Source organism: Raphanus sativus, chromosome 5 (assembly GCF_000801105.2).
Source record: "Raphanus sativus cultivar WK10039 chromosome 5, ASM80110v3, whole genome shotgun sequence".
Classification (NCBI taxonomy): Eukaryota; Viridiplantae; Streptophyta; class Magnoliopsida; order Brassicales; family Brassicaceae; genus Raphanus; species Raphanus sativus.
In genome coordinates, this window is record NC_079515.1 from 8,456,063 (window position 1) to 8,474,642 (window position 18,580).

At 34.3% G+C, this 18,580-nt stretch overlaps 3 protein-coding genes across 6 annotated transcripts; all 3 read right to left on the minus strand.

Annotated features, from left to right (window-relative positions):
* Positions 1 to 396: 396 nt before the first annotated feature.
* Positions 397 to 2,226, minus strand: LOC108859178 (large ribosomal RNA subunit accumulation protein YCED homolog 1, chloroplastic). The gene is made up of 3 exons (XM_018633039.2): positions 2,083 to 2,226; positions 1,165 to 1,850; positions 397 to 1,067 (listed from the first exon to the last, which is right to left on the minus strand). Exons 2-3 carry the CDS (start codon positions 1,719 to 1,721, stop codon positions 641 to 643), a joined length of 984 nt encoding a protein of 327 aa, XP_018488541.1. The 5' UTR covers positions 1,722 to 1,850; positions 2,083 to 2,226; the 3' UTR covers positions 397 to 640.
* A 1,754-nt stretch (positions 2,227 to 3,980) lies between these two features.
* Positions 3,981 to 6,623, minus strand: LOC108859173 (delta(24)-sterol reductase). 3 transcript variants are annotated; one of them, XM_018633032.2, is made up of 3 exons: positions 6,469 to 6,623; positions 4,737 to 5,999; positions 3,981 to 4,613 (listed from the first exon to the last, which is right to left on the minus strand). In XM_018633032.2, exons 2-3 carry the CDS (start codon positions 5,976 to 5,978, stop codon positions 4,170 to 4,172), a joined length of 1,686 nt encoding a protein of 561 aa, XP_018488534.2. In that variant the 5' UTR covers positions 5,979 to 5,999; positions 6,469 to 6,623; the 3' UTR covers positions 3,981 to 4,169. The 3 variants fall into 3 exon arrangements, with proteins under 3 accessions (XP_018488534.2, XP_018488536.2, XP_018488535.2); XM_018633034.2 differs by having other exon boundaries at positions 6,362 to 6,474; XM_018633033.2 differs by lacking the exon at positions 6,469 to 6,623 and adding an exon at positions 6,121 to 6,277.
* A 6,199-nt stretch (positions 6,624 to 12,822) lies between these two features.
* LOC108859171 (uncharacterized) lies at positions 12,823 to 18,141 on the minus strand. 2 transcript variants are annotated; one of them, XR_001950450.2, is made up of 9 exons: positions 17,066 to 18,141; positions 16,559 to 16,800; positions 16,275 to 16,293; positions 15,786 to 15,991; positions 15,469 to 15,578; positions 15,260 to 15,358; positions 13,985 to 14,474; positions 13,748 to 13,907; positions 12,823 to 13,311 (listed from the first exon to the last, which is right to left on the minus strand). XR_001950450.2 is itself a non-coding variant. In XM_018633030.2 (9 exons), exons 1-8 carry the CDS (start codon positions 17,851 to 17,853, stop codon positions 13,819 to 13,821), a joined length of 2,043 nt encoding a protein of 680 aa, XP_018488532.2. In that variant the 5' UTR covers positions 17,854 to 18,141; the 3' UTR covers positions 12,823 to 13,311; positions 13,779 to 13,818. The 2 variants fall into 2 exon arrangements, 1 of the variants encoding a protein (XP_018488532.2); XM_018633030.2 differs by having other exon boundaries at positions 13,779 to 13,907.
* Between the last annotated feature and the right edge of the window lie 439 nt (positions 18,142 to 18,580).

The window sequence follows — 18,580 nt, forward strand, 5'->3', positions numbered from 1 at the left end:
TCTTTACATATCTGGTCATTGCTTGTCCATCGTCTTAAAAATAATCAAGCCTGTTCCTGTGTTGACAAGAAGCAGGCTGTCTTCTCAGTTTCGTCATTGATTATAGATGTAGAGGTGCTGTAATGATCTAGGCATTTTTGTTTGTCTATCTTATGTTTCTCAGACGTTTTTCATGTATTTGTGGACTATGTTTGGTGTACAATGTAGTATTATTGTAAGTTCACCACGCAAGTATTGAGCAGTCACTTTTGACACAATTGTCTTCTCAGAGAGTTAAGTGGTGAATGCTACCGTATGTACTAGTGCATTGTGTGTTCTTTAGAGAGGCTAACATGAACAGTAACTTGCTTATCTCAGCAAACAAAATAAGCCAAAAAGTATGAAGAGCAATGGGAATGAGATCAATGCTTGCTTACAAACTCAACAAAGAACAATCTAGCACGAGAATTCTGAAAATCTGCAACTAATTTCATTGTTGTTGTGTTACCATTCACACGCTGAATGATGAGCTTGAAGTAAGTTTTAGCCACTGCAGATTCTCTTTTGATTTTTTTTTTGGTACAAAAGAGTGAGTATTATACTAGTAAACCGAGAAAGAAGAAGATACAAGTCCAAAAAAAAAAAAAGTAGTTCTCAGGGTCTAGTTTCTAAGACCCTCTTTCTGTTGCATTTGCTTTCTCAGGTTTCCAAGAGGTCCATATCCTTTATCCTTCTCTTCACTGCCACAATCACACTTCCTCTTATTCAGATTAGCACCGCATTTCAAGCACATTCCTTTACACGCAGGATCGCATATAGCATTCATCGTGATCTCTAAATGCACCAAGTCTCTTATATGCTTTGATATATCTATCTCTTTCACCTCTGGCGGAAAATGGAGCTTATCCTCCCAATCTATCTCATCATCATCATCCTCATCTTCACCTCTGTCGTCCAAAGAGAAGGAATTGGGTTTGTCATTACCGGATGTGAATCCTAGATCAATGACATCCGGTTCTTCAACCGGCTCTTCGGTTAGTAGCAACGAGAAGTTAGAGAAGATGCTCTCACCTGCTTCCTCACCACATCTTCAAACACATTAGAGAAAACACCAGTAAACACAACAAAGTTGATGCAATGACAATGACAAACAAAGAAGCTTTGACGAGTTCATAAGAAAGCTACCTGTTACATCCAAGTGTGATAACAGTTCTGACAATCCCATCGAGTCTCAGCTTCTTCTTCTTCCTTACGACATCGACCGAAACTTGAACTGGTGTCCCCTCCGGATAATCCTTCACATCTTTCGTCACTCTTAGCCCCATTGAAGAAGCTCTCTTCTTCGACACCTCAGTGGACAGCTTCCCCAACCCAAGCCTCTCCAAAGTGGTACAGTATTCCACATGTGTAACTGACGCGTTTCTCCTATACATAACCGAGCCTTCCCAAGGCGAACCGGTATCCTCAACGTCCTCCTGATCTTCCCAATCAATATCTATTGTGCTGTTCTCTGTAAAAGACTCAGGACTAACTAATATCTGACTCTTTGCTAGCCTACGAAGCTTATGTGGTCCCGCAAACAAGTAACTGATGTGCTTCTTGATACCAGTGCTAAATCTAGGGTAGCTGATGAAAGAACATAGAGTTAGGGTAGGTCCTTTGAGTGTTTGAAAACTTGGGCATGATCGTTTGGTCTGTGGCAAAGAGGGAGCTACACAAGATGAAGAGCAAAGCAGAGACATGTTTTCACCGCACAGAATGCACTTGTATGAAGGTTTTTCAAGCTATCATACTCGTATAAGACTGAGAGTAGAGATAACACAGGATGGGGAACAAGTAGACAAGACTCAAGTACCAGCCTTTCACAACACCTGCAAGAAACATATGGTATTGCAGTGTTAAGAGACAGGAAGAATTAACTAAAGAGATTCTAGAAAGCATTTTGTCGAACACCTTCTATGCGTCATTTCATATAGATAAAGGTCACACCTTTCGACTTCCAAATTTACAGCCCGATAAACAAAATCATGATCGAAATTTTCCAAATTGTTGAGTGTAACAGAAAAGAGAAAAGAAAAGGGTTTAAGGTACGAGATTGCTTACGGATAAAACTCGCTTCAGGACTGAACTGTGTTCCTCTTCTTTATCACTTTAGAGAGGAATCCTTAATTTTATATGCTTGGACAACGGAAGAGAACAGCTCCCTCGTCGTTTATCTTAAACCCCCACCCAATCCACTCCTCACTCGGTCCAATTCGGTTCAAATTCCCGGTTTATGCTAACCAAACCAAATTGAAGTGATTTGGTTGGGGTAGTTTGGTTTCTGATAATTCTATTGAATTTAAATGAGTATTTGTTTTTGGTAATATTTAGTTTAAATTGATTTTGGTTAGTTCTGAATAAATTGAATTATTTTTTATTTGAAATTTTGGATATTGGTTAAAAGTAAACTAAACAAATCTGAAAATCGAACTAATCCAATATCATACCAAACATGAATTTTAGAAAGTGCATGAAACTGAACCAAATTCATCATCAAACATGAATCGTTTTGGTTTGTTTTTTTTTTATATTGTATCATTTTCATTTTGATTTTACTGGATTCAATTCTATAGACTGGGAAATCGAGCTATGTGTCTACAGAGAATCATGCAACGATCCAACAATCCAACTGCAATGCATGCGATAATATGGTACATGGCGGCGGCAAAAGCTGTGAAGAGGAAACAATATTGTAAAAACTTACAATATAGTTAGATTACTAATGTAGCTTTCTATGCATAGATTCTGTGTTTTTTCATTTTTGTTTTTGGATATTTGTTAACTCAATATATTCTTTTATACTAACATAAAGTAGCGTTGTTCCTAAATGCCTCATTGACCCTTCTCGAGATCGTGTGTTGTATCTTGATTTTCTCGACATTGGTATTGATGCTTTTGGGAACGATCATACTTCAAACTGGTAAGGAAGAGACAAATACAAAATTTGTGCACTTTACTTACTGGATATGAAAATTATGGATAGTTACATATGTATGGTTGATAAATTATACAGAGAAGATTATCTTCAACTGTATAAAGCTACTCAAAATAGGATTTAGTACATCATTTTTAAGTTTGCAGCTTTATTGCTTTTGCAAAAAGTTGATTAACTATTTTTGCTATATCAAACAAATAAAAGTGAGCATAAAAAAAGAGAGATTAGAGACCCAGAGCACATATCAAACATCAAACTCTAGTCAATTCCAATAGACAAATATCCATTACGAATACGAACTCTAAGAACAAACAATTACAAAAGAACTATAATATAGAAATGAATATAGTGAATAATAAGCTAACATATTTGTTATTTGTAATCCTGAGAACCAACTAAATTTTTTATCACAGATGACATACCAAGTTTACACCACACACATGTAATCCAAACATTCATTTCATGAAGAACAAAAACTTGTATTCATCAACTGAAACAAGATGTGTAAGTTGTCTCTTTCGAATTGCAAGAATAAATGTCCAATACAGAAACTCTGATGGATTAGAATCCAAACAACATAAAATCAAGCTCAAAATCTCCAAAGCAACAATGACAAATAAAATCAAGAGAAAAGATAGTGAAAAGAACGAGGATCAATTTGGAAAGTTGAATAGATCAATTTACAAACTATACCAAAAGATGTAAACTATATTGATTCATGAAGTAACACTGCGACCTCACTACGAAACTCAGATGCTTATCCCTAAAATCCAATTGACATTAAGCTTTTCCTTGCACTTGCTTTTCCGTTGAAGAGAGTATAAAATAAATTAATTTGAACTGAATTAATTTGAAGAGAATATCATACGTTGTAAATCACACATGAAGTAAATGTTAAATCTAATGTGTAGTTCTCTTTTAATAGAGAAAATTTCTTGCCAAAATTCCAGCGCTAATTCCTACTATCAAAAGTGACATGTCATGAATGACCCAAAAAATCTCAAACCAAAAGTCTCAAAGCAAATCCAATCTTAAATTCTAAAATCCATTCAAACCATAAGTCAAACAAGAACCAAACAACAATAAGCATCATCAAAGACAATACTAAACTGAAAACTGGAAACACATAACAAACAAAACAAAAGAAACACTACCACTCCACCCATAACAATAATAATCTCAACCCTCTCTCAAAGCGCATATTTTTCATGGCTTAATCTGCCTCAGCATAAGCTGTTTCGAGATGAGCTTGCTCTGCCTCTCTAACTTCTTTCTCAGTCTTCCTCCCTTTCTTCGACTTGTAGTAAACACTCATGAACGTTCCAACAGCTCTGTACTTCTTGCGGCAATGCTCGTACAAGTCACCATCAAACATCCTCCAGAAGCTCTTCTCGTCCAGCTCAGAGACAGCGTACTGAGGCTGGAACCCGTGGTTCTCTATCAGCCATTTCTCCATCCTACGCACAGCCTCCGACCCATCAAACTCCTCACCTCTTAAGACAGGACCTGGTGCGTAGTAGACTCCAACGTCAGTGTACATCTGAGCATCATCTGTGTCTCCTTGTCTCTTCTCGTACTCAAAACCTGGTTCAGGGTAGATCTGTTGTTTGATTGGTGCCTTGTAGAGTTTGTGTGGGCATAGCCAGATTGGATACACCTGAAATAAATAAAAAATACAAACATATTGATTGGCTCTTGGGACGAAACTAATATTACATGTTGTGGTTTCGGGCCTATGAAATTATTGGCTGTACTAAAAAAAAAGGAGCTTCTACTATACCTCCATTTCGCGGTGGACCCATTCAAGAGCATCACCAACCTTGTAAAGAGGAACAAGCATGTCCTGAATAACATGCATATCATGGTAATAGTTTCTAATAGCTTCACCTTGAGTAGCCTTAAGAAGAGAGACCTTTGGAGGCATCAACCAACCAAAGAGGAACCTAAACCAAAACTGATCACCAAAAGGAAGAATCAGCTTCCCTTCCCAGTACAAACACCTCGTGTGCCTGTGGTAGTACTCACGCGTCGGGATGTACTCAACGAACTGTCCCCTTTTCAGCGCGGTCTGCGCATGCTGGTAGAACCACGGCTTGAACCACCATCCCACGTTGTTGATCTTGTTCCCTTTCTTCTTGGCCTCTTCTTTAGACGCGTACGTTCCAACCATCATCACACCTTCCGTAGGATTGTAAACCATGCCTTCGACGAAGTCAGGGATCTTCGACGTGTCACCATCTTTAGGCGCGAAAGAATCAATGTAGCCTTGAGCTAATGTTTGAAGATCTCCTTTAACCGGTATGTAAGTAAGCCTCATGTACTCCTTAACCGGTATAAGCCGGATCTCGGCAGCAACAAGGAGCCCGAGCGTTCCTTGAGACCAAGGGATCGCGTAGAAGAGATCAGAGTACTCGTTATCCCTCGTGGCACGGACAAGCTCCCCACCAGCAAGAACGATCTCGTAAGCCTCGACGGTGTCAGCAAACAAACCGTAGAGATGTGAACTCCCTTCGATACCGTAACCGTTGATGAGACCACCGACGGTGAGATCATCAAGCTCAGCGACAACGGCGAGAGAGAGGTTCATGGGGACGGTGGCGCGAGAGATCTGTCCCATGTTGACGAGAGGCTCGACTCTAGCGATCATCTTCTCCTTGTTGATCTCGAGGATGTTGCGGAACTCTCCCAAGTCGACCTCGAAGTGGCGAGCTCTCTTGTAGTCCACGTTCCTCATCCCGACGGCGATCCACGGCTTGCGCGCGGTGCAGACGAGACCGTCCTTGGCTGCGTCTCTATCCTTGAGGCGTTTGACGACTTTGGCGACGTTCTGGTCGTGTTCCTTGCGGCGTTTCTCGTAGGATTTGGACTCTGAGTACATGTCTCCGAGGTAGATGAGGAAGTAGAGCGTGGCGGAGATGGGGAGGACGACGAAGATGACGATGATCCATCTGAACTTGACGAAGTAGTCAACCCATGTCTTCTTTCTCTTTGGTCTTACGAGCGGTGCCTGGAGATCCGACATTTTGAGATTTTCCTCTCCTCACTACATCAAAACAAAACAAAAGGATCTTAATGAGTTTTCAGATCCATCACTGTACAACTAACTCAATGAGAAAATATGAATATATATATATATATATATATATATATATATATATATATACATGCTTGTGTGTGTTTGATCAATCTGTAAGCATTATAGTGTGGGCTCCACGGAAAGAGAGAGATACTGAGCAGAAAGACAACTAGACATGAAGTTATACGGTTGTGGAAAGGACAAGGAGACAGAAATTTATGGGGTTGGTTCTAGTCCTTAGATCTACACATCTAGTCTTCTTACAAAGTCATCAAAATAATGTTGAGCAAGTTCTGAATTTTTTTCAAGATGGAGATGGTTAAACTCACATGGTTGACTTGTGGTATGTAGTAAACTATCAACAAAGTTTGAGAGATCTAAGAAATGAAAAAAAAAGAGATAATAACTAGAGACTGAGAGAGGGGAAGAGAAGTACCTGAAGAATCCAAAGGAGGAGATATAGGGGGAGGAGGATAAGTGAAAGTGTCCGGGACAGTGAGAGAGGATTGCCTTTATAACTCAAAAAAGGTGATTGATTACAGCCAGCCCGATTCACGTGTACTAACAAAACAATTTGATTTCCCACTATTATTATGATTTTTTTATTATACTAAAAGTTTAATATTTTGGTCAAAGATTATAAATTAATACCAACCAATATTAAGAAAATTACGCCAGAAAGTAATATCTAAGTTTATAATAGGTTTTGATGGGTTTTTATTTTTCTTATAAACGGCAAACAATCCAAAAATTTGAAAGTTTTTTATAAATGTAAGTCAAAATATTGATGAGAAAAAGATATAAAGTATATCTTTTAATAGTTTCCATTTCCCATTGGTAGAAATTACAACAAATATTACAAAGCTGGAAGACATGCATCCAATCAAGAAGTATATGTCAAATCTAAGTTTTCTAAATGCATTCTAAGAGTATTATTGTATTAAAGTTCCTCTCAATAATTTACAGTGAAGAAGTCCTACATGTTGTTTTTAAATGTCCCTACCCTAAGTATATGCTTGCTGGTCATAACGAACTAAAGATATCTATTTTTCTCATCAGAATTCATATACGAAATTTTTTGGTAGCATTATAAGTGCCTGCATCGTAACGATTGATTTAAAAAAAGTATCGTGTAATTTGGTGGAAAGGCGTCAATAAACATTTCTTATCTATAGCCAATTATCTTTTAATAAGATCTGCTTAAAAGAAATTATGATCTGATTTAGCAAATAGAATAATATGCACTTTAACTTTTGACAATAAAATCATGAGCTTTTGAAAAAAATGGTACACTTTAAAGTAATCAACTGCTCAAATAGTAATGGTTTTATTTTATTTTATTTTCGTCACCAAAACTTAATTATTTATGTGAGATAGAGAAAGGTTTACAGGGGTGATTGCACGTTTGAGGAGGATATCCAGCTCTAGCAAAATCTCTTAAACTATATAAATATGCCAACTATCCCCTATATATTAATTGAGAAACATTTGAAAAATTGTAACCTCAATTTTATAATAATTAAAAAAAACCCCAATGCTTAGGTGTCACTCAATTAGATAGTCAATTACATTCAATTGAAAAATAAGTAGGTCCACATTCGATTTTTATATGTTGTTAGATACATTCGTTGGTCAAACTATATGATATGATGATATGATATGATATTTATAATAGAAGCATTTATGATTGTTCCGCTAGATATAATTAATATTTTATTTTATTTCCTTAAATAAAACCTACGGAATTACCATAATGACTAATATATATATATGAAAATTAATGTTTCTAATAATAAAGATTTGATAACAATTTATATCTCCTCCATTATTTTTTGTTTCATTTTATATTATTAAAATAAATTAAATAATAAAATTAGCTATAAAATTAAAATTTAGATTTTTTCGTATATGTTATACTAGGTGATTCTCCCGTGCTCATGCACGGGTATAAATATTTATAAAATAAATGCATTATAATATTTTATTTACATTGTGATAGTTTATTAATATTTTATTTTTTAATTATTCTGTTATTTATATTGTAATCAATATGCATTGTTTGTTTTAAATAACATTGTATTATTTTAATTAGATTTTAATTTTGGATATATAATATCTCGACTGTTTGGTTATTATTTGTATATATTAGATAACATTTACTTTTTACGATTCTACTAAGATATTTTGTTATACCAATTTTTTTTTAATTTTGTTATTTTCATATAGTTTGATTCTTGCCTTAAATTTGTATATATATTTTTAGTAGAATTATGTATAATTTAATATATGTTGTTTTGAAAATAAAATAGTAAAAGTAAACAAAAGTGTTGATCGGTTCAAAGTTACATTTTAATTGTAATAGTTGGTTAATATATTTTTATAATATTATTTGAGAAGTCAGTTTCTTATGTGTTGCGCTCACGTTAACTCTCACGATATTTGATTACATTGATACCCTTAATGAATTAAAAATATTACATTTAAATACTATTATTTTTAATTTAGTTTTCTTTAAAAAAAATTCCATATAACATATATATTAAAAGAAGAAACATTTATAAACCTTAAAAATCGATGTCACGCTCACATTAACTCTCACGATAGTTGATTACATTGATACCATTAATGAATTAAAAATATTACATTTAAATACTATTATTTTTTAATTTAATTTCCTTTTTAAAATTTTCCACATAACATATATATTAAAAAAGGAAACATTTATAAACTTTAAAAATTGAATTTAAAAACGAAAATATATGTATATATATAATATGATTTAGTTAAAAAGGAAATTTCAAAAGATAGTAATTTCAAAAGATAGTAATATTCTATTTTAAAAATATTTTTAAATAACATAAAATATACTTTTGAAGTAATAAAATACTTGCTTTATATCTATTGTTTCTTAGATGAAAAAAAATATGTATATCATGTGATTTCATAAATAGCACACAATTAGAAGAAAATGAAAAAGGAAACCTAAATAGAAAGGGAAAATAAAATAAAATAAATATTTAATAATGATAATTATATATTTGATTCATTAAGGGTATAATCGTAATCAACCACCGTGAGAATTAACGTGAGCGCGACACGTAGGAAACTGACTTCTCAAATAATATTATAGAGATTTTGAATTTTAAAAAATGACAATAAATGACTAAAACTATTGAACGGGTCCATCTTAACTTACATTACATTTTTTATTATGTTATATTTTTTCGTATATGTTATTCTTAGAAAAGTAAATTGGTCCATGTTAACTTATATTACACTTTTTATTAAACTAACTATCGAATTGATAAATAATGTACAAAAACAATCTCGCACTTTCCTTAACTAAAAGCTATGAAATTACCTAATATAATTAACGTATATATGGAAATTAATTATTATGAATAGTGAATATTTTATAGCATTTTTGTATCTTAGTTTTTTTTTATTTTATATTATTAAAAGATATTAAAAATCACATTAACTATATAATAAAAACATTTAGATTTTTTCTTATATGTTATTTTTTGAATTTTTCAAAACGTTTATAAATTATTAGAAATTTGAATATATCACTTTGAAAATTGTGTGATCAATAGCTTAATTTGTTTGTTATAATAAGATACAAATAATTATAAAATTGTATTAACATGAATTTTTATTTTACAAATAGATTAATTTGTTATATATATATTGGATGCATCAATTTTATTCGTTCAGTTGAAAGCTTTCAAAACTATGTGGAAGACTAAAGTCAAAGTAATTCAATTTTGGAAATAATAAGATGATGGTTCTAAAATCATTAAAATAGTTATCAATGATGTGAAAGTTAAATATTAAAAATTGTAAAACATGTTTTTGTAATAAAAATGATTTATTGACCATATTACAGTTTTTATAGATATAAACATGGTGATAAAAATTTAATCCCAAATTGATGAGACTCATCATAAATTCAAAATAGATTTCAGTATACAATTACAATTACAAATGTTCAGCACAACATATCTCCTATATACAGTATAACATCTTTAAATTAATAATCAATAAATTAATATACACTAAAATCTATATAAATTAATATAATTTATAATCCCAAATTGAGTTTTTGTTTCAGTTAGTATATCGATAAATTAATAATCTCTATAAATTAATAAAAATTTATAAGACATATAGTGCGACTTGTCAGATATATTGGGCTATATGGGATTTCCCCATTTTTTCCCTCGATCGAGATATCCTCTGTTTCGCTCAAAAAGATTGATTGAATTATCAAAATTTGTAACGCGAAGCGCAAAAATAAATTAGAATTAAATGCAGGGATATCTACTATTGTCTAAAAATAATCAAGTTATTAATAATTTTGGTGTAGTCCCAAAATTATTAATTTATAGAGGTTTCATTGTATATATATTAAAGGAGAAACATTTTAAGAAATTTATTCACACTATAATGGAATGTGGCAGTCTCACAATTATTTAAGAATGAACATTCACACTCTAATAATTTTTTTCACACTCTACATAAATGTGTTCAAACTATGTATTTTATGTTTTATTTTTAATATAAAATTCACATGTAAGGTTCCAAAAATATGAATTTAAAATCCAATTCTACGATAGGATATTAATATATGATAAAAAAACAATCCAAAACCAACTAATATTCAAATTATGGCTGTTCAATATGCTAAACCGAAGAGTATCGAACCGAACAAAAATAGATAATATGGTTATGTTTTGGTATATACCGTCGTAACCAAATGGATGTAATTTTATAAAAACCGTAGGATTTGGATATGGTTTGATTTATAACCGATTAAACTGAAACATGTAAATATGTATATATTTATAACGACGCATGAATATCTATTTGTTATATGAGTTGAACCATAATTATAATTTGTAAATCACTTGAATCACTTAAATTATAATTAAGTAACAATTTACTGCAACTGAGGCTTCTTATTTTCTTAGTCTTTCTTTTTCGATATTTTTGCTTTATTTTAACAATAACTAAATGGAAGTAAAGATTATAAATTTGATCAACAATTAGTTGAAATTCTTTACAACTTTTTTTATCTTTAAACAAACAGAACTATGTTCGATCGAAAACATATTAATTTGATGAACACTAAATATGGAAGAATATAAAACCTTTTATTTCATGCTTCAGTTTTGTCTTTTATTTTTATTTTCAAAATTTAGAGCTTTGATATTAATTCTAGATTTGATTATTTTATTAGATGATAGAAGCATTTTTTTGTTTTTTATTGTTTTATTTAAATATATAATATTTTTTAATAAATGACTTTTTGACAACATGACTCTAAAATTCATATAAAATATAATATGATCTCAAACTAAATAATTATTTTTTGGTATAAAACCGAATAAACTGAAAATCGACGGTATATAAGCCAAATCAAACTGAAGTAAATATGGATTTAGAATAGTAGTTATATTTTACTAACCGAAATACAGTAAAAACCGAACATAACCGAAACCAACCCGATATCCGGATTGAACACTCCTAATCTAAATGAAACCGAACTGTTGTTTCATTCTCCAAAACATAATAAAAATAACAACTTCATCCCGCGCAAGGCGCGGATCTTATCCTAGTTATCATTATGTTTACAATTCCAAACCATATTTCAATGTAAATAAATATGTACTCGTAAGTTTTTTTTTCATCTTACAAGATTGTGTTACATTTTGAATGCAAATATATGTATTCAGAAATTTGGAAAATGAAATTTGATAATTTTGTTGACAGAAATTTTATACCGTAATTCAAAGATTGGTCTTTGCATGGAGTACAAGAAATTGGGAGCACCAATGTTTACATCGAAGAAATCAATTTTTTACAGCAGCAGCAATTTTGTTTTTATAGAAAAATCCAATACACGACATTACAATTTGGTCCACGCAAATAAAACCCATGCGTTCTCTCCGTCAACAAGTGTGACGAACCAAAATACAAGTGATAGGGATTGTGATTTGTAAAAAGGAGGAGCTCGCGCATAATGACTAAACACTATTTTAAAAGCTTTTTGTTCCTCTTTTCAGTCTCGTAGTTGTAATTAAAGATATTAAATGACTATTTACTACATTAAAGAATCAGTGAAGTAACCGAAGTTGAAATGAAATAAAATGAGAGTAAAAGGACAAAAGAGAACGGAGAAACCGAAGAGGAGAGAGTTTAGTAAAACAAACCTATAAACAAGAACTGCCCACCACATGTGCCTGACGTGATCTCAACTCCTTCACGTGAGTTCTCTCCCTCATCTATGAAATATAATCATATACCATCTCTAGTCTCCAATTCTCTCACTTACTAATCCCTTTTTTATATCATGGATTACTGTGTTTGCTTCTGTCATTAGCCTTAATTTAATGCACCCACGATCCCCTCGCTATTCTATATGTTTGATTGCATATATTCTTTTAATAAATTTAGATCTAATTGCCCTCTTAACGTGCAATTAATTAACATGATATATATAGTGTAAGTTGTGATTCTAGTAATAACAATCAATCATTCCAGTTCCAGCAACATATCTTCTAGTTTTTGTGACTTTTTCATCAGATGATACTATCCTAACACTTACTCCACTGCTAGGCAAATATGTTACCTAAGATTGAGAAAAACTAATTACTTCTTGACTACATATACAGAATATGAGAATAGCTATCTGAAAACCATGAAGAATTTAATAATCCCCCTAACATGATCTAGCAACACGAAGTTGAGAACCAAGAAACCATTCAAAAAGAAGAACAAACAGAAAGAAGATAAAATTGTACCTTGTTTATACTCTTGGTCCTCTAGGCACATTCATGGCAGAGTATTACAGTTGTTGTACATGTACCTGAAATATGGACAAAACTAAACTGAACAGCATTATTTCTACTTCCAAGTGTAAATTTCCACCAACAAATTCACAGAAGAATATTTTTTTTTAAAGCCTTCAAGTTGGTGACTGCTAATAGCAAGGGTTACTGTGCTACGTGTTATGGAAAACAGAATCGTTTACTTGCAGAAAGAATAAACTTCATTTGAATGGAGAATAAATTTTCCATGTACTATATAAGAAACCACTGGTATACACGCTGATTCACTGTTGCAAGAGATTGTGTGAAATATATCCTAAAACTTTATGCCGCCAATAAATGCCCCTCTTCTAATGACATGCATACAAATGGCACCAGAATGTAAACACAAAACTGAGACTTCGTTATAAGCCATCTCCAAGGTCGACAAGAGAGAATGAACCAACCTGCCATTAAATAAGAGACTTTGGTCAGTCAAACAACAATGGGGTACTAATGAATGCAAACAGCAGAACTGGAAGGTGGACTATGTCATATCAAATAACAAGACTTCACCAGACCATTAAGCAAATCACACAATCATTACAGAACACTACATTCTATTCGAAATTTCTATTATAAACTGAATGCCAGGTTCTCAGTATTTCGCAATTCCCATTTACAGAGACGTCGGTTCATTATTTTCAAATTACATAGTTTTATCTAACTGACAATTTTTTCGTGTTTCAGTATTGATATGAACTAATGAAAGGCTAGAACAGAAACTATGCGGGCTAAAGCACAGTTGAAGATTGCAAGTTTGGTTCTCAACTATATGCAAAGATTCCATTTATCTATTCAAGTGAATTTCAACTGATATTTGCAACGATAGGCAGAACTTACGAAGTTTCCATTTCTAGGTTCGGAGACTTACGTTGGCAAAATAAACCACTAGTGATCCATACAACACCATGTTACGGGTTGAAGAAACTTGAGCCGCCCATGTTAATAGCAACGAGCACCAATACAGAAGTGATTACACTGAACCACAGTAATGCTAATCCTGAAATTAGAAAGCTCAATAGTTTTAGACAAAGCAACCATGGAAGCAAATCATAATAAGACAGAACCTCGATTTACCTCCATCATCAACGGAGCTTCTATCAGAACTCGGGCTTTTCACTTTCAAATCTGATATGCCCCCATTGCCAGAATCGTCCGGTTGAGATTTTGAGTCTTCCGTAGCCTTTGAGGATACTGGTGACACGCTTTCTTCACCTTCATAAAGTTTATTCCCAGCTTCTGATGAAACTATGCCTTGAAATTCCTCGCTTAAAATTAATGCAGACAGCACATTCATAAACGATTCTTGACTAAGATCATCAGAAGGAATCTCATCAATCTGCACGAATGAGCTAGGCTCTTCAGAATCAGACATTTCATCATCCGAAGCATCTGCATTAATGGCTTTTGCATTGCGTTTATCATCTTCTTCATCCTCCACGTATGCTTTGTACGTAAGCCGTAGTAGTATTTCTCCAGCAGATCCCTTTCCGAACAAACTCCAACCTCCTTGCAAAACAACAAATCTGTCTGTAGGAACCGTATCTGGCAGTGATCCGAGAGCAACCTGGATGCATAATTAAGTAATAAGATTAGTACTAAGGTTATGCAAACAGCAAATAAGGTCAGAGTAAGGTTATTCAGACAGAAAATAAGGTTAGAATAAGCTTATGCAGACAGCAAAAGTAATTAATTCAGAGATTCTCGGATTAGACAAGTAACAAATCGGCTGACAGTGACAAGTTATCAGAGTAGATGCTGAGTACACAAACTGCAGCATCAATAAATAATTACATGCGCTGTCAGGTTTTGTGCATGAACATGTAAATTGGTCGCATTGTGCCAAGAAATAGTTATGTGAATATTTGTATACTGACAAGGAAGATCGATAACCTATGGGGTGCGTAACCTGAGCAATCAGACACAAACTTTTAAGAGAGGTGTGACACGGTCACATAATACCAGGTATTATACTAATACAGTAAAGTCATTGTCCGTGCAGTAACCGACTGTTCAACTACTGTTTTCTTACTCGTTCAGTCACATACATTTTAAGTTTTACATCAAACTAAAAGCAGGTTCCTATATTATCAGAGCATTGGTGCTAGTTCTCAAACTCATCTTCTCACTTCAAACCCTTTAATCAAAATACAGTGCAGAGAATAAGGGGAAGAAAGTGGATAATTGTATAATGTTTTTATTAAACAGTGAATTACAGAGTAGCCGACACTTAGCAAACATAAATAAAGCATGACACAGAAGTAGACAACCATTATCTTGAGAAATCATTTCATACAACATATCAAGCAGTTCTATGCAGCTAACAAACAAAATAAAATGAAAGATGATTACCTCTCCGATGCCAATAGCCATATCGGCGAATCCAAGACAGTCGTTGACTTCAATTTGTAATACTTGTTCTCTAGGATTTGAAACAAGGAATTGGAAGTCCTGAAAAATATTTATGATACAGAAATATTCTTTACAACTTTAGCGAATTAAACACAAACTAATTCACAACCAGAATATGAATAAGCCATTGAGATATTTAAGCACTTTACCTGATTCCAGATTGGCTGACCAGGAGCCCCAATCACAGTAGTTTGACTATTCTTCTTACTGCGGATAACTTGATCACCCATCCGTAATATAACATATGGATCCGTTCTACCTATTACAAAATATCAAGAAAATGTTATTAATGGAGGAACAAGTAAAGTGATGAAGAATATGTGATGGATGCATAAGTATAACTAATTTTTGTTGCTCAACGTATTCGAATGAACCCTGGGGGTATATAGAGACACTAAAATAACACAAACAGCCAGAAAATAATCAATGGAAGAAGAAAAAAAAATATGGCGGGAATATAACTTACCAGAGAACATGTATGGAAGTTTCTGGGCATTTACGAGAGTAACAGACAGTTCCCCAACAAAATCCTTGTTCCCTTCCTGCATGTCTCCAGATTTTAGGTCTTCTGAAACAGGTCCAACAGCTTTTCCTTTCTGGAAATCCAAGACAATTTTCTTTGGCCGTACAAATAAGCGAGGCAAATCTTCTGTCAGCAGTTTGGTCAAGAACCTGAAAGAGAGAAAGCAGAGAAAAGAGGGAAACTGATATCAGAACATCGAGGAGGGTGAACAATCAAGAGAGAGAAAAAGCTAAAAGAATACCATTATCAGGTCAAATTATCCAGTACTGCAACTTAAACTATATGCTCCTAAAACTCGTTTAAAGGAGGTTACGGAACTCATGTCTACAACTATATACCTCATCTAAACATGAAACAGTTTTTCAAGTACATAGCACTTAAACCAATGCAGCATTGAACCATTCGCATAAAGACAAGCATAGTAGGACTTACATTGATAGAACAGGAATTCCTGATGATATCATCCGAAGCATCATGCAAAAAGAAGAAAACTATATGAGCAATTACTCATGTCATTCTTTTATAATTATACAAAATGTGCTTTGCACATTATTCAGCAATAGATAATAACATAACCTTTCCACATTTTATATGATCAACAACTCAACGTATCACTAAACAAAAGATTGTGTATTTACTCTTTAAGAAGATAGAAAACCAGATGCGACATAAATGAGATTACGGGAAAGCAACAGACGATCATAATTAACTCATACCCATCAGATTAAACAACCGGAATGGTGCCAGCTCAAATTTGATCTTTGGAAGTGATACAAATGCCCATGATGCAGCTCCAACCCAAGGCGCTGATGGTATCAATCTTAACTTAACCCAAAGCTCACCGTCGATGTCAAAGTCCCGAATACCAACTGGCACGACTACTGGGATGATACCAAACTTTAAAGTGAGCATCAACAACATCCGAGCACCACCAGTATACCTAAGACCAATCTGGTACCTATAAGAAGAAAAAATGACAACATAAGGAACCTTGAACTGAGCCGTTAGCAATTACTCCCGTTCAATGATGCAGTGACAATTAGTGTATTGCATCCGCATGACTCATGCCAGATATTGAAAAACGTAAGTGAAGCTTCGGTGACTGACGAATAAGAACAATGCCACTATCTGATCTATTTGCACAATACATTGAGTACCTAAACATATGAGAGAGCAACTAAAAGTAGGCACTAGGCAATAGCACCCAAAAGGTATGAACTTACTGCAAGTCATTGACGCGTCTCGACGTCCTCCTCTCAACATTTCTAACAGACAAAGGCTCATCCCCAAGCGAAAACTGCTTAATCTCAACTCTCTTAACATAATCAGGCTTCTTCAAGTCATCAATCACAGGCTGCAACAGCCCGACGAGCCAATTCTCAATCCCGCCTCTGTAAACTTTCCAGAGCTTCACCAGCACCATGTTCACCCACTCCACCGACTCTTTCCTCTGCAAATCCTTCTCGAAGGAGGGGGAGGGGAGCTGCGCCCATGGCCCGGCTCTCTGCTGCCTGTCTTGCCTCCGCCTCTTCCTCCACGCCCAGAGCTTGTCGCAGACGACGCCGACGAAGAAGAAGAAGGCGAAGAGACCAATCGCGCTGCGGTTGAATGGTGGAGAGGGGATGGGGTGGATAGCGCCGAGCTGAGTCCTGAGCTTGTCCACGATCGGATCTTCTCGGTAGTTAGTGAAACTGCTGCTTCGGTCACTCTGAATCGTAGACTCATGCGATGATGATTCTTGTTCGTCTTCGAATTCATTCGAGAACCGAGCAAGCACGAGACTCCTCGCGACCTTTCTCGCGGAATCCACGCGAATTCCGCTGGAAACGAGCTTCGAGTTCGCATTCGTCACCTGAAATCTGGTCTTGCGGCGGAGAATCCGCCGCCTCGCGAATCTATCTGGGAAGAGAATCAGGCCGTGCTCGTTGGAGCAGGGACATAGCAGACGGCGTGAGACGTTAGCGTGAGATAAGAAATCGAAGCTAGAAGAGGAAGATGATTGTGGAATCATTTATCAATCGCGTTTTTTTATCACCGGAAGCTCCACGCAGGAATGTCTAATTGACGCATCTCCGTCGCTGACGCAAAATAGCGAAGGTCTGTCTCTCTCACAGCAATATGAACAGTACGGCAGTGACGAAACGTTTCTCCCTTAGGGTTTTCGGGAAGAAATTCGAAATCGTCAAGGTTTGCGACGATGATGATAGAATACGAGAAGATGTGAGTAAGCAGAGAGATAGAGAGAGAGAGAGAGAGAGAGAGAGAGAGAGAGAGAGAGAGAGAAAATTGGCGTCTGTAGTTTTGCGAACCAGAATATGCGAGAATATTAAGAAAGCTAGAAATACCCGTCAGGACATTTTAATGTGCGCGTTATTTGTGGAAACTCCTTAGTCCACTAGTTTTCCTAAACTAATACTAAATACTTTTATAACAAACTCTGAATTATGGAAAATATGATTTTTATAGTTATTCAATTTAATAAAATAAATTTACTATGGTATAAATAAAACTATTAGGTTACATTTTTATACCAAAATTTGGGTGTGATGCAATTTTTGGTTTGATTGCATCATTAATTAATGTAACAATCTTCATAAGTTTATAATTAAAGTATAAATCAACGGAAATTTTATTTTTAATTCTGTTGGTAAAGGACTAGTTAGATTGTTTCATATGTTTAGGCTATAAACATTTATCATGCAGCTTAATCCGTTCGTTTGACATCGTCTATTGTGTTG

Coding starts and splice junctions, on each gene's coding strand:
- LOC108859171 (XM_018633030.2), bottom strand. CDS start 17,853: ATGATTCCACAATCATCTTCCTCTTCTAGCTTCGATTTCTTATCTCAC. Junction 16,801..17,065: donor AGACGCGTCAATGACTTGCA/GTAAGTTCATAC, acceptor TTCTTCTTATAG/GTACCAGATTGGTCTTAGGT. Junction 15,359..15,468: donor GTCAGCCAATCTGGAATCAG/GTAAAGTGCTTA, acceptor AATATTTTTCAG/GACTTCCAATTCCTTGTTTC.
- LOC108859178 (XM_018633039.2), bottom strand. CDS start 1,721: ATGTCTCTGCTTTGCTCTTCATCTTGTGTAGCTCCCTCTTTGCCACAG. Junction 1,068..1,164: donor ATCACACTTGGATGTAACAG/GTAGCTTTCTTA, acceptor ATGTGTTTGAAG/ATGTGGTGAGGAAGCAGGTG.
- LOC108859173 (XM_018633032.2), bottom strand. CDS start 5,978: ATGTCGGATCTCCAGGCACCGCTCGTAAGACCAAAGAGAAAGAAGACA. Junction 4,614..4,736: donor GGGTCCACCGCGAAATGGAG/GTATAGTAGAAG, acceptor TATTTATTTCAG/GTGTATCCAATCTGGCTATG.